Source organism: Chenopodium quinoa, unplaced genomic scaffold, assembly GCF_001683475.1.
Source record: "Chenopodium quinoa cultivar QQ74 unplaced genomic scaffold, ASM168347v1, whole genome shotgun sequence".
Taxonomy (NCBI): domain Eukaryota; kingdom Viridiplantae; phylum Streptophyta; class Magnoliopsida; order Caryophyllales; family Amaranthaceae; genus Chenopodium; species Chenopodium quinoa.
In genome coordinates this window covers 4,223,092-4,238,275 of record NW_018743946.1, presented here as the reverse complement: position 1 = coordinate 4,238,275, position 15,184 = coordinate 4,223,092, and the positions used below count along the sequence as shown (strand labels likewise).

General features: G+C 38.1%; 1 protein-coding gene across 1 annotated transcript; it reads left to right on the top strand.

The window, feature by feature from the left end:
- Positions 1-6,221: 6,221 nt before the first annotated feature.
- Positions 6,222-14,449, top strand: LOC110689021 (probable ubiquitin conjugation factor E4). The gene is made up of 16 exons (XM_021865771.1): positions 6,222-7,349; positions 8,447-8,651; positions 8,882-9,033; positions 9,130-9,427; positions 9,612-9,764; positions 10,199-10,402; positions 10,488-10,600; positions 10,706-10,820; positions 11,502-11,591; positions 11,676-11,879; positions 11,987-12,082; positions 12,212-12,334; positions 13,081-13,173; positions 13,271-13,435; positions 13,762-13,851; positions 13,932-14,449. Exons 1-16 carry the CDS (start codon positions 6,481-6,483, stop codon positions 14,109-14,111), a joined length of 3,150 nt encoding a protein of 1,049 aa, XP_021721463.1. The 5' UTR covers positions 6,222-6,480; the 3' UTR covers positions 14,112-14,449.
- The last annotated feature ends 735 nt before the right edge of the window (positions 14,450-15,184 follow it).

The following is a 15,184-nucleotide window of genomic DNA, read 5'->3' as shown; positions in this document are numbered from 1 at the left end:
GAGTGCTTATGTTTTTCTACTCCTCGGATGTACCTTGTTTCCGGATAAGAGCGGCGGAAACAAGCTCAGGCCACGCGACATAGTAGAGGCGTGTGACCCCGACAGTGTAGGCCAGTTTTCCTGGGGATCGGCTACGTTGGCGTATTTGTATCGCCAACTAGGATTTGCGAGTCGGGCTGACGCGGCAGGTATCACTGGGTGTCTGACTCTATTGCAGACCTGGATATACGAGTACTTTCCTGCATTGCGACCACATCGTGACCCGGTTCCTATTGATGAGGGGATGTCGCGTGCTTCTGCGTGGAGTCCGCGCTCGGAGAAGAAGTCCGTTGACCGCCTCCGATCGATACGGTTATTGCTGGACAGGTTGTCCCCCTTAGAGGTAACGTTTATAAATTGTTTCTACATTTTATTATTTGCACATATTATATTCATGTTATTAAATTTTAAAACTATGTGCAGGTGAACTGGATGCCTTTCGGCCCGAACCCTAGTGTTAGGGTACCCAGGACCCTGTACACGGGACTCATTCAGTATCGTGAGATCGTCGAGGCGTACATGCCCCAGCGTTGTCTTCGCCAGCTTGGATTTGTCCAAGTTGTCCCTCCTCCCCCGGCATGCCCGATGAAGGCGATCCGACCTGCATCGTTGAGGGACTATGTCGTGCAATGGCCGGATATCATGACCGGGACGTGGGACCAGTTTCCGATGGTGGCCCGCTTATGGACTGCGGAGTTGCAGCGGCCGCCCTCTGGGGTTCCTCCCATGTGTGACCATTACTACATGGAATGGTTCAACCGGTATTCGCACCCGAGGTTGATCGCAGATCTCGACCACAGCGATGATGATTATGTGCCACCGCCTACTGCCATGGAAGCGGTATGTCTCATATTATATTTATCGTTGTCTTTTAATTAAGTTTTATATGTTGTTATTGTATTTCATCTTTTGTTTTTTGTTGTATGCAGTGGATGGGAAAGATAATGCAGGACGTACAGAAACTCTCTCTTGAGAAGGACAGCATGAGTGCAACAGTGAGAGCTGTTGTTGATAGTCTGGAACAGACCCTTGCGCAGTGGGAGTCGTCGTCGAGGAGGGATTACTGATGGTTTTGTCATTTTATTTATAGAGCACTTTAAATATTATCGTTTTAATTTATTAAATTGGACATTATGTTGTAAGTTTGTAACATTTTAGATTGTTCTTTTAGCTTCCAACTTAAACATATTATCATTGCTGTTTTTAAATTTTGATATAACCGTTCGTGGATCCGCGCAACTTACCCATGCAACATATAGAATGCAGTAAGCAATACAATATAAAAGATTAATGTTCTCATTAAAAGAGCAACGTACAAATAAGATTACATAGGAAGAATGTAAACATGAAAAACTAAAATGCAGCTAGGGTGTTCCATTCGTGGATCCGGTCATGATATAGCGCATCCCAACCCTCTACGCTCGCTGTGCGAATGTTGTACCACCGAGGTATAATCGGTGGCACTGGAAAATCGGATGACATGTCTAGTCGGATGAAATGTCTGTATGACGACCCAAGAAACGCAATAGCTAGCTCTCTGACCGGTGTGGTGACAGTCTCACGCGACCGCCAAGGGAGAACCGTGGTACAAGGATAATAAGCTTGACTATGCACTCCCAGGCCGAAATGCATGACTCCGCATTTGTAAATGTTTGCAACGACAAATAGATCTAGGGGCGCGTCAAAATAATGATTTTGGCCGCAAGGTCCACCTCCCCACCGGATACGCCGCAGAGCGCCATCCAAGTCATCCTGGTACACATGACGATAAACATTTCGGTTAGAGGCAATTTCGCTGTACATCAACTGACGCACCAAATCGTAGTTGTCTTCGCCCATTTGAAAAACATCAGCCACGACCCGGAATCCGCAGTTACCATCTCCGACTACATCATTCCACCCTTCCAAGTACGGCATAATGATCGCAGGTATCCTTTCCTTGTACGGAAACTGATCAACATCGTTTCTTCCTATTCACCATATAATTATAGACAGTTAAGAAGGCAGGAGTAACACTTTAAAACTATGTGCAATGTAAACAACCAAAACGTACCAGTTCTCAGGGGCATATTCACAGACGATGAAGATTGACTACGACTAGATGACGATGTCCGACCACGAGCACGACCACGACCAAGACCACGGATATACTCAAACGCACTCCTGTTCCGCCGTTGTCGACCTCGAGGACGGTCAACTCCTTCGGGTTCCTCATAATCTAAGGTAGACGTGTGGAACATGTCATGAAGTACATGAGTAGCTTCACGAATAATAGAAGGATGGCTGGAGGACACTCGGTCGTACATCGAACGAAACTGCTCCAACTCCTCCTGTTCACGATCGGCCGTTTGAGTGTCTGCATGCTCACCAATAACAAGCGTCCTCCAGAATGAATGGACCTGATCAACATGTAACGATGCCCTTTCTTCTGTAATAACGCGGTGAATGGTGCATGCGCAAGGTAATCCATGAGTTACTGAAATAGCACACCCACACCGAGCATACACTTCGTTAGCCAAGTCCCTCATCCTGTTCAGCTCAGTGAGAATCAACCCCAAGCAGTAGTGCGACACACGACCATGGAGAATCTTAAATATAAAATGGCTATACATCGTACCATGTCGTCGTCTGGAGTCCTCTAGAGAGTTCCTGATTCCGTTCTTCTGAGTTTCAATTGACTTGTTAAGTCTATCGAACAGTGTATCCAAAGCAGCGGTCGATGAATCAATCCAGTCCTTGGTAGCTCTATGAGCGCTCTCAACTCTACATGTTGTAGTGTTCCCGAAATGAAGTACCTGGTTTGTCCAATATTTGACAAACTTTTCCCTGTAAGGGACCCATTGCTGCATCACATAGTCCACCAGTGTCGGACACCACTGGTACGAATCCCTGAAATTAGCCAATGCTCGCTCATACGCTTCCTCTGTGGTAGCCTGTAGGATCTTCCGCCACTTACCATTCACCAATCTCTCTGCCATTTCCAAATTCTTGTTGAAAAGGTTGTAGGCTTTCACTTTCACGCAGTTGTTGATGTGCCATGTGCACAATAAGTGGTTCGATTCTGGAACAGCTCTGCTATGGGGGCAAAGAGACCTCCCTCACAGTCGCTGACGATGGCTGCTGGATGAACATTAGGCCCGATGTAGTTTCTCAGCTTCTCCAACACCCAATAATAACTTGGAGCCGTCTCATCCTTGATGATTGCATGACCAATCAGAAACTTCTGGTTCGTTGGAGTCATCCCCATGATCTCAACCAGTGGGAACTTGTACTTGTTTGTCTTGTACGTTGATTCGATCAAAATCACAAATGGCCAAGACTTGATCATATCAGCACAATCAGAATGCACAAGGAAAAGATGAGTCACCTCCGCTGTATCTTCATCAGAATCAAACCAGAACAGGTAACCACGTGATTGTGCCTGGTGTAGCAGCTGCTGTATAGGGTTCCTTCCCTCTGACCGTTCAAACCTGAGTTGTTGTCTGACGTTGTAGATGTGTCTTCGGTTTGGATGGTCTTCTGGAAATTTCTCTAACACAGATGCTAATATTTTAGCAGGCTTGACTTGAGCATCACTCATTTCTTTCACAACTAGTTTCGCAGCAGGACTTAAGCCGCTCAGCTGTCGATGACCCTCTTCATATACTATCATCTCATGGTTGTGATACCCCCATTTAGAGTAACCAATCACTTCCCAACCGTCACGACTCCGTAGTTGTCGGACCTTTACTTTAAACTCACACCCACAACCTTTCCGCTTTGTATCAAACCGAGTGGCTGTACGAAAATCTCTTTCTTCTCTTTTGCGATAACGGTCACATCTCAAAATGCGATCCATTCTACCATCCCGTTGAGATTTATGAGTTACTACTACCAAGCAAAATCCAGCTGCAATTGCAACCTGTTTTGCCCAATCAATCGCCTGTTGAGCTTCTTCGAATGGACCATCATGTCCAAATATGCCACTGTAATCATTTCCGTCTCCACCATAATCCCGCATCAATTATATATTACAATAAATACATTTAACGGATAATACATTTAATTTCTATATTTACACAGAATTAACACAAAAAAAAGCATAATTATGTATAATCAAACTTAATTTTTATAAAAACCCAATTCGAATTTTCAAACTAAATTTAAAAATATACCATTTTAATCAAACTTAATTTTTATAAAAACCCAATTCGAATTTTCAAACTAAATTTAAAAATATACCATTTCGAATTTTCAAACTTAATTTAAAAAAAAACCTATTTCGAATTTTCAAAATTAATTTAAAAAAAACCCATTTCGAATTTTTTTAAAAAATCATTTTCGATTTTTTTTTTAAAAAAAATAAATAAATAAATAAAAAACAACAACAAAATCAAAAAAGAAAAAAATAAATAAATTAATATATAAGGGTGGCGTCTGCGAGGGCTGCCACAGCCACTGGACTGGCGCCTGGCAGGGCCGCCTCAGCCAGTCTGGTGGTCTGGGCGTCTGGGCTGGACGCCACTCTGGTGGTTCTGGCGTCTGGATTGGACGTCCAGGCTACGGTTTGGGCGTCCATCCTAGGCGCCGGAGCCACTCTGACGGTAAACCGTGAATTTTAACGGTGACTTACCTCGTTTTCCGTCGACGACGACGTACCTCCGGCGTCCCCCGCATCTCCGGCCTGCCCTCCGGTCTCCCCCGGCGAGCCAGTACGACTCCACATTTTTTAAACCGAGATTATTTCAATTTTAGAAAATGGGCATAATGGTCACACCAAGTCATATTTGTGGGCTTTATATGGTAATTTGCGGGCGATGTTTAGCGATTCACCCAAATAATTAGCATCGGGGGCAAGGTGCACCATAGGATAATTTTTGCCCATTTAATATTATTTGCTCAATTTTTTTTTAAGAAAAATCTCTATTATTTTAACAAGAGATTTTTATTAGCTTTTTATTGATAAGTTTCGTTTTAAATATTATATCAAATTCAATGTAAATTAGTAATTTCATGAGCAGGTAAGTTATTAATAAAAAAACCCTTCAAAAAAAAAGTTATTAATAAAAAGGTAACCATAAATTAAGGAGTATATCTTTTCCCTCCATCCTCTTTTGCATCACCAACGATAGTTGACAAAGAACCACTAGCATCGGCTTGGCACTAAAAGAGTAGGTTTTAGTCTCACTCGAAGATGAAGGACAAAAAGACTAACCCATTGAATCAGATGTTTTCAACTACCAGTGTTTAAAAAGAAAAAAAAAGGGCTCCGGTGTACAAAAATATAAGCTCCAAACAATTTGCAAGATTCCGTTTTCATTGAGAATTGAATTTAGGTAAAAAATGTGCCTTAACACTCTAGGAGATATTCTTTCTTCCATAACCTTTAAATAATAATTCAACCCCTTGATTAAATAAGGAAGAAATCTTTTTGAATTTTTTTTCTCATGTACTTAAGTACGCAAAAGGTTCTTTATGCGTTTATTTATTTATTTATTTTTTTATATAACCCATGCGCATTATATATGATACAAACGTGTATGATGAAGTTTCACCTAGGTGTATATAAAGGCGTTGTGAAGTGTTCCGATTAAAATCTATTCCAATTAAAAGCATTCTAATTTAGGGCCTATTCACATTTACTGAACTGAGCTGAAAATGAATTGAACTGAACTTGATTGGAGCTGAACTGAAGTGAGTTGAAATGAATATTTTACGAGAGAGGAAAATTAGGAGGAACTGAACTGATTGGAGCTGAACCTGAATCGAAATTAAGTAATGTGAACACGCCCTTAGTTTTTTTTTTTTGAGGAAACATTCTAATTTATTCATTTTTTTTTGACAAGAATTTAGTTTTACCATTATTATTATTATTATTATTATTATTATTATTATTATTATTATTATTATGATTATATTGTATTGATCACAATAAGTTTTAGATAAAAATTAGGAAATTATAATTTTGTATTTTGCAGAAAGTTTTATGTTAGATAAAATTTAGATACTAAGTACGTAGTATTTACTTTTCCTTTTCAACTTAGGAAATTATTTATTTGCATTTTTTAGAAAGTTTTACTCGAAATTTAGATAAGAGTTAGTAAAATTTTGATAAATCCTTTTCCTTTTTCAAATTAGTAAACTATCCCAAACTCCCTATAAATCCTTTATCAACCTTGTTATATACTTATATATACTGGAGTTTTCCTACGCTGCAGCCTGCAAGCATCATTGTTCTTAATTTTTATTTTTTCAACCAATTTTATTTTTCCCAAATATCTTATTTTTCCACCTCACAACAATTTTCTTACTTCAACAATCATCAAATTCAGTCAAAACCCTCTTAATTTTCCCCAATTTCCTTCCTTTTTCTCAATCAAATCCCTAGTTTTTAACGAATTTCATCCTCTACTAGTATAATTCAGCACTAATACACTCAATTTTTGATTCGATCATATAATCATGGCTACCCAGAAACCCCAGAGATCGCCAGCAGAAATTGAAGATATAATTCTTCGGAAAATATTTCTTGTATCTTTGATTGATTCAATGGAATCTGATTCTCGAGTAGTTTATCTTGAATTAACAGCTGCTGAAATTCTTAGCGAAGGTAAGGAATTGCTTTTATCTAGGGATTTAATGGAAAGGGTTTTGATTGATCGGCTTTCCAATGAATTCCCAAATGCGGAACCGCCTTTTTCGTATTTAGTTGGGTGTTATAGACGTGCTTATGATGAAGAGAAGAAGATTATGAACATGAAAGATAAAAATTTGAGGTCTGAAATTGAGTTAGTTGTTAAGCAAGCGAAAAAATTGGCAGTTTCATATTGTAGGATTCATTTAGGTAACCCTGATATGTTTCCTGGTTTAGATGATACTGCTGTTAGTGACAATGCTAATTTGATGAGGAAGAAGCAATCGCCATTGTTGCCATTGATTTATTCGAATGTCGGTGGCGGGGCCGTAATTGATAGCTATGGAGGGTCTGGGAGTAGTGGTGGGATAACTTGCCCACCTGGGTTTTTGGATGAGTTCTTTGGGGAGGGAGATTTTGATAGTTTGGACCCGATTTTTAAGTGTTTGTATGATAATTTGAGGGAGAAAGTGGTGAGAGAATCAGCATTGGGGAATTTTCAGCAGCCCTTGAGAGCTTTGCTGTATTTGGTTAGTTTACCAGCTGGGGCTAAGTCTTTAGTCACTCATAGATGGTGGATGCCATCGGGTTCGTATTTGAACGGTCGCGCTATGGAGGTTGCTAGCATCTTGGGTCCTTTCTTTCATATTAGTGCCTTACCTGATACTGGTTTTTTCAAGAGTCAACCTGAAGTTGGGTGAGTTTCCTTCATCTGCTTTGATGGGTTGCCTAAGTTTTGTTATTTTCTTCTGCTTGTTGCTGAAATTCTGTTTGTATGTGTTTAGTGAGATTGTATGGAACTTGTTTGAGGTTAATTGGATGATTTATTTGGTTTCAATGAATGCATAATACTGCATTACTACAATATTATGATTAATGATGGTATGGTGCTTAAAGAACTGTGGTATTAGTTAGTGGTGGGGGTAGATGTAAAGACTTTATCTTTTTGTCAAACTATGTTGTTAGAATGGTAAGGTGTTTGTCTGCTTTAATTCTAAGATGGATAGCTTGTCGTTGTTTGCTATCGATCGGAGATATTTACAGCATTTGCCCTTGTTGGCTCGTTGTGTTGCCTCATGCTTATGTGCTTTCTTACATGATTTGTTTACCTATGTCCTGTTAAGGATCAATTTTACACATACAAGTATGCTAAAACAATTGATCAGCACAATGAATGAACAAACAGAAGATTTATGTGTCATCCTCTAATCCTCTTTGTAGACTTTAATACATCAGTTTGCAATATAGGCTTCTTATTAATGTGCTCAAGCTACCTACATTAATGAAAGTTTCAGTTTTATTTCTTTATTCTCTATTTGCTCCACGAAGTTTGATATCTGAAGTTGGCCTCTAACCCATTTCATAATCGGGCAATCAGAAGTGAACGTCTAAATTTGGTCAATTAGATGTTTTGTTCTAGCTCAGGACACAAATGTTATTGTAAATATTCAGTTCAAATCTTGTTATTTAGACACAGGTCATATTCAGATCTGTTGTAAAATGTTAATCTGTACGCATCCTATATTTTTTTGGGTCATTTTTGTTTGAGTCGAAATTGGTTGGTTGGAGAATTGAGGATAAAAAAGGCATTTTCCACTCATAAATTACCAAAAGTTGTATTTTTGAAAGTATTGTGACATTTAAGTGTTGCAAATTATTAAGTAAAAATGGAGGAAAGCTTTCCACAAATATCACATAAGACTACATTTATTGCTGAATCTTGTGTTTTGCTTGGATGCTTTGCTGCACATATCATACTAATGAACAAATTGTTTTTATTTTGTTTATTTCTAGTGAGCAGTGCTTCTCTCAATCATCCTCTCGTCGTCCAGCTGATCTACTATCATCATTCGCTACCATAAAGACTGTGATGAATAACTTATATGATGGTCTGCATGAGGTTCTTCTTTGTCTTCTGAAAAAACCAGATACTCGAGAAAATGTTTTAGAATTTCTAGCAGCCGTGATCAATAACAATTCCTCGAGGGCGCATTTGCAGGTAAGTGTCATTTGTAATATGCCATTGCTGCATTGTCATATATGATAAATTGATAGCTAATACAACAAATGCTTGCTAACTTTGGCAGTTTTTCCTTATTGTTTTTTTTTGCACATTATGTGCCGGCATGCCCTATTGCCGTTTAAGAGTGTATTAAGAACCTCAAGAATTCCAACCGCAACTCTCTCTAGGGATTACTCTGATTGTTTTATTTATGAATTTATATACAGATTGATCCTATGACTTGTGCAAGCTCTGGAATGTTTGTCAATCTCAGCGCTGTTATGCTCAGGCTTTGTGAACCATTTTTAGATGCTAATCTCTCAAAACGGGATAAGATCGATCCGAACTATGTGTTTTATAGCAATCGTATGGACTTAAAGTGAGAACCATCATTTTGCAAAGTTCTCCCTTTATTTTATTAAAAGTTAATTTCTTAAGAAATCATTCTTACAGTTTTTGTGCTAACAATTTTCAGAGGACTTACAGCACTGCATGCTTCATCAGAAGAGGTCTCTGCATACATCTCTGAGCTTAATGTCGGAAGATCTGATGGTTCTACTGTCAATAATGTTACAGATAATCGCTTGTTGACATCTTTGGAAGCTACTGGCTCTGGCATTAATTCTGGTGCACCCCTTGCTCAGAATGTTCGATCAGTTTCGAGTGGTGATAAGACTAAATATCCATTCATATGTGAATGCTTCTTTATGACAGCAAGGGTTCTAAACTTAGGGTTATTAAAAGCATTTTCTGACTTCAAGCATCTAGTCCAGGTAGGAGTTTAAGAGGTGGTGACTGATATATATAGATTTATTGCTCAGCAGCCTGAATTTTAATCTCTTGGATTTATATATGTTTGTATGCTTTATCCTGTGGATGATTTAATATTATCCTACATTTTCTTTGCATTGATTTTCTCTGTTCTTGTGGAGTTCATATTGTTTGCTACTCTTACAGGATATGTCGAGATCAGAAGATTCGCTGGCTACCCTTAAGGCCATGCAAGAACAAGCTCCTACGCCTCAGTTGAAGCAAGATATAGATCGTCTTGAAAAAGAAATTGAATCCTATACACGAGAAAAATTGTGTTATGAAGCACAAATACTTAGGGTATGCCTTCCTCTCATTTTCTTTGTCAGGTCTGCATATTGTTGGTGGGCAGTTTATTGGGTACTTGGTTTTAATTGATAAAGCTGTAGTGAAATTGGTTTCTTTGGGGAGTCCGGGAGTACAAGAGAAATAACTGCTCCACATAAGTGGTCCTCATTGCCATCATGGTTGAAGTGAGGAATGGTATACTGTTTTTCCTTGCAGTGATTTAAGTTGATGATACATCAAGGAGTTGTTTATGCATCACAACAAAATATTAGCTTCTTCTGTGCCTTTATAATGCTAGCTCTTCAACCAAACTATGACAATGTTCCCGTTATATTTCATTCTGTGTTCAGTTTCTTTATTATGGTGGCATTACAAGCATCTGTATGAAACTGGTTCTATATATTTCGATTTGCAGTTTTATACTTACTGGAATACTTGCTTTGTAGGATGGGGACCTTATCCAGCGTGCTTTAGCTTTTTGCCGGTTAATGGTGGTCTGGTTGGTTGGCTTAGTTGGTGGTTTCAACCTGCCCCTGCCTTCACCTTGCCCTATGGAATTTGCTTGTATGCCAGAACATTTTGTGGAGGATGCCATGGAGTTGCTGATGTTTGCATCTCGAATCCCAAAAGCTTTGGATGGTGTCATATTGGTAAGGAGCGGGTGGATTTATTTCCCTAATGATTCCTTTGTTCTCTTTATTTTCTCTGACCTGTTCCCTGTTTGTCTGTTTCCAGGACGATTTCATGAACTTTATCATCATGTTTATGGCTAGCCCTGAGTATATTAGAAATCCTTATTTAAGAGCAAAAATGGTCGAAGTGCTAAATGGTTGGATGCCTCGTAGGAGGTATCACCTGAGCCTAACTAGATTTTTAGCCCTGCATGTTTTGATTTTGTTGCGTAACATTACTTTTAATTGTCATTTTTAATAACATGTCTCCTGCATTTGTAGTGGTTCTTCTGCAACCGCTAGTCTATTTGAAGGGCATCAATTATCTTTGCAATACCTTGTCAAGAATCTTCTAAAGCTGTACGTTGACATTGAATTTACGGGCTCTCACACACAGGTAAAATTGCAATATTTGCTGGCATCTGCCTTTTTCTTTTGCTAATTGCTCTGCTTATCTCCTCACTTGATCCAAACAAAAAAACTTTATCTGTGTGGGCATTGTAACATTATAGAATTAACTTCCATCTTATATTCACCATCACCAAGGCACACAAATATCTGAATGCCTAAGTGCCATATGTGCAAACGTGATCATGCATTCACAGAGAAATATAGAGACACAAAGAGAAGGGAAACAGTGAGAGGGGGGGGGATGAATGGCATGGAGGAGCCAATCTTTATGATCTGTTCCCCCCCTCCTCCAAATTTCAGCTCTCTCTGAAGATCTTAATAAAATCAGTGTCACAGAATGTATGCATCAAACCTTATCTGAATGAATCGGAAAAACTGTTTAGGGATAGGCCACTGTCTATACTTCATAAGAGAACAGTATTATATCCTATACGTGGTGTGGTTATCTGTCCGTGTATAAACTTGTATGGGCTTGTTATCTGTCCTTGTGTAAACTTGTAAGGGCTTGTTTAGGCTCAACCCCAAAACCAAACTATAGAAGAAAATATAGCAACACAATTTTCTTAACAATATGACTAAAAACCCTGGTATAAATGTTTTATTGATTATGAGACTTCAATTTTGTGAAGGAAACTCACAAAGACATTTTGTTTGTGTTTGCATACAGTTCTACGATAAATTTAATATCCGTCACAATATTGCCGAGCTTCTGGAATACCTTTGGCAGGTTCCTAGTCATCGTAATGTTTGGAGACAGGTAGAGACAGTTCCTCAGTTATACAAGGATTAGTTGTCCTCTTTCACCTTTACTTACATTTTCACTAATGTATACTTCTTTCAGATTGCAAAGGAGGAAGAAAAGGGTGTTTACCTAAATTTCTTAAACTTCCTGATTAACGACAGTATCTACCTTCTTGACGAAAGTCTAAATAAAATCCTTGAACTTAAAGCACTGGAAGCTGAGATGTCCAATACTGCTGAATGGGAGCGAAGACCTGCTCAAGAGAGACAGGAGAGAACTCGTCTTTTCCATTCCCAAGAGAATGTCAGTTTCATTTATATTACAAATTTCTTTCTCCATCTTTCCCATCTCCTTTATAATTGTATATATATCTCAGCTACCTAACCAAATTAAGATGTTTGGTGCTTCAGATAATTAAAATTGATATGAAATTGGCAAATGAAGATGTTAGTCTGCTGGCTTTCACTTCAGAACAGATTACATCACCTTTGCTTCTTCCGGAAATGGTATATATTTTTTTTTATTGTTATTGTTTATAGTTTACCATCTTCTTGTGTTCATCATTCTCTATAGTTTGAAGCCACGACTTTTTAAATAGTAAATATTTAATTTCGTGGATTACGTTTTGCACCCAGGTTGAAAGAGTTTCCAGCATGCTTAATTACTTCTTGCTACAACTTGTGGGTCCCCAAAGGAAATCCTTAAGCTTGAAGGATCCTGAGAAGTATGAGTTCCGCCCAAAACATCTGCTTAAACAGGTTAGCTGTTTTTCTATCTCCTTCAATTAAATACTACTTTTTTTTAAATTGTACCATTTGGAGATTTAAGCTTGCCATTGCAAAACTTTGACCATTAACAAAAGTTTGATATTTGGAAAGCATAAATCAAGACGAATATAACAAGATCCCACAGTATTACTGTTTTCCTTGCGTATAAAACATAAAAGATGGTCAAACCGTCAAAAAGGAATGTGTGGAATTGTGGCAAAGTCCAAATGGTGAATTAAAAAATAAAAAAAAATAACCCAGAGGAATTATTATATTTCCAATCTGGATTAGGTTAGCTATGTACAGGATGAGGTTATCACTTTTCACTTTTCAGTGTGTCCGAAAGAGCGAGAAGCTTACAACAAGCACATCTTATAAATCTTAAGGATTGCTTTGCAAGTATATAGTTATTATATCCGCCATTGTGGGAAATCCTCACTTTGTCCTGGACAGTGTCCTTTACGTGTATACAAATTGTTTAAATTTGCAATTCAGTAATTACTTCCTACGTCTCATGTTTTATATATGTAGTAGTTGATAATACTTTAAAAGTACAATTACAAAAAATTTATTAACTGCTCACATAATTAGTACCTATGTGTGGCTCCAATGCAATAATCATACTTGGGCGCACTAAAGTTGATTTTATTTATTTATTTTTTTGATGGGATGAGGAATTAGTCAATTTCTCACACTTATTATATGGCCTTAATCCCTGCTTGATTTATTTTGTCTAGATTGTCAACATCTATGTTAATCTGGCAAGAGGAGATGAGACAAATGTTTTTCCTGCTGCAATTTCCAGGGATGGGCGGTCTTACAATGAACAGGTGCTTCTTAAAAGAATTATTTTGCCTGTTCACTTTTAATGATGCCTGTGCTCTATTGTCTATCTATAAATTGGCTCACTCTCTCTCTCTTTTCCAGTTGTTTTGTGCTGCAGCTGATGTTCTTATAAGAATAGGAGAAGATGGAAGGATCATACAGGAATTTGTTGAACTTGGTGCAAAAGCTAAAGCCGCAGCTGTTGAAGCCTTGGATGCCGAGAATGCTCTCGGTGATATACCTGATGAATTCTTGGACCCAATTCAGGTAATGTTTGCTGGAAGATGTTAGAAAATTCCTCCCGCTGTCTAGAATTAATAGTCACATATACTATTGATAAAAATTAAGTGAGATGAAGGTGTTGGGAAAGAAGTTAGATTATAGAGGCCCATTTTCTACTTTACCCTGCTCCCTCCCCCTTTCAAAATTCTATTATCCAAAAACACTTAAAAGGAGAATTGGAATTGTATAACTTGGACTTCTCTTTAAATTTGCCACATCCATGATGAGTTTAGACGGCGTGTATTTATATTGGACACCAGGTAGTGCTTATGATTACACATGATTTTACTGATATCTATTTCTCGATGCAGTACACGCTGATGAAGGATCCAGTTATATTGCCTTCTTCAAGAGTTACTGTTGATCGTCCGGTCATCTTGAGGCATCTACTGAGTGACAGTGTAATTATTCTTTATCTTTGTTTTGTACGTAACTGCTTAACTGTATTGAGCTCTTTCTGAATTCATTTATTTTGTTGCAGACTGATCCATTCAACCGTTCCCCGCTCAATCCAGACATGTTAATTTCTGATCTTGAGCTTAAGGCAAAAATCGAGGAATTTGTCAGGAGTCATTCAACTAGGAACCGAGATGATGATGTACTCCTGCAAAGCACCAAGGGAACGATACAAAACCCAACATCTGATATGCAGTTGATTTGACTAGCTAATAAAATTTAGGGTACACCAAAGCTTGATAAGTTAAGCTCGAATATAAGATTTAAAGCCATTTCTCGAGGTATCTTTTTGGCGCTTGTAAAGGTATCAGTAGGATCATTTTCGGCTGTCAAATCCTAGAAAACAAATTATATACTTGAAAGAAATGTAGTTTGATCAATGATGACAATGTAAATATGTATGAAGCAAATAGGTAGCCGGAGTTTTTCATTCTTAGGTAGCCTTGTTTATTGGATATGCACGATGTCTTAATGCTTTTCTGAACTCTTATTTTTATTCATAATTTCAATTTGAAGATTTGACGGGCTCGATTGTGAAGGTTATTTCTTTCTTTCATTTTCAATATCAGAGCTCACATAGCTCTCAAAATGGAGTGAGCCTTAGTGAGAGAAAAACAGAGAAAAAATGTCAAAAAATAAAATAAAAATCTAGAACCTAAGATTATACCTGATTTCCTGTTAGTGGTGGCTACTTCCTCTGGCTCAGTGGCTCTAGCATATTTTCCCAGGTTGTCATTAAATAAAGAAACTTACTTGGTTGTGCCAAAGGTTAAGTCTCACTCCCGTGTTCGATCCCCTGCAACAACAATTGGGAGGGGATTGAAACCTAACCACCCAGAACTGATCCCTGAATCCGGATTAGCCTAAAGGGTGAACCAGGTAGAACACCCAAAAAAAAAAATGACAAATTGACCAGATTCTGTGAGAGCCTCACCAATGGGTGAAAAACTGTCCGTGAAAAAAAAAGTGTTTGTTTCTTATTATTATGTGCAACAAAGGAATATTTTATATCTCACAAATACTCTCTCCATTTTTTGTTTATTTGCATCACTTGTGTTTACACGAGTTTTAGGAGAATGAATTATGTATAATATAGTAATGTGAGTGAAGGAATAATTTATTATGGTAAAAGTAATGTGGGGACCAAGAAAGTAAAAGTATGTGACAGAGAGTATTGGAGACCATGAGAGAGAAATGATAAATTATTTGAGTGGAATTTAAAGTAAGGGAGAGAAATAATAAAATAGAGTATAAAGTTACTCTATATAGAAGTGGTGC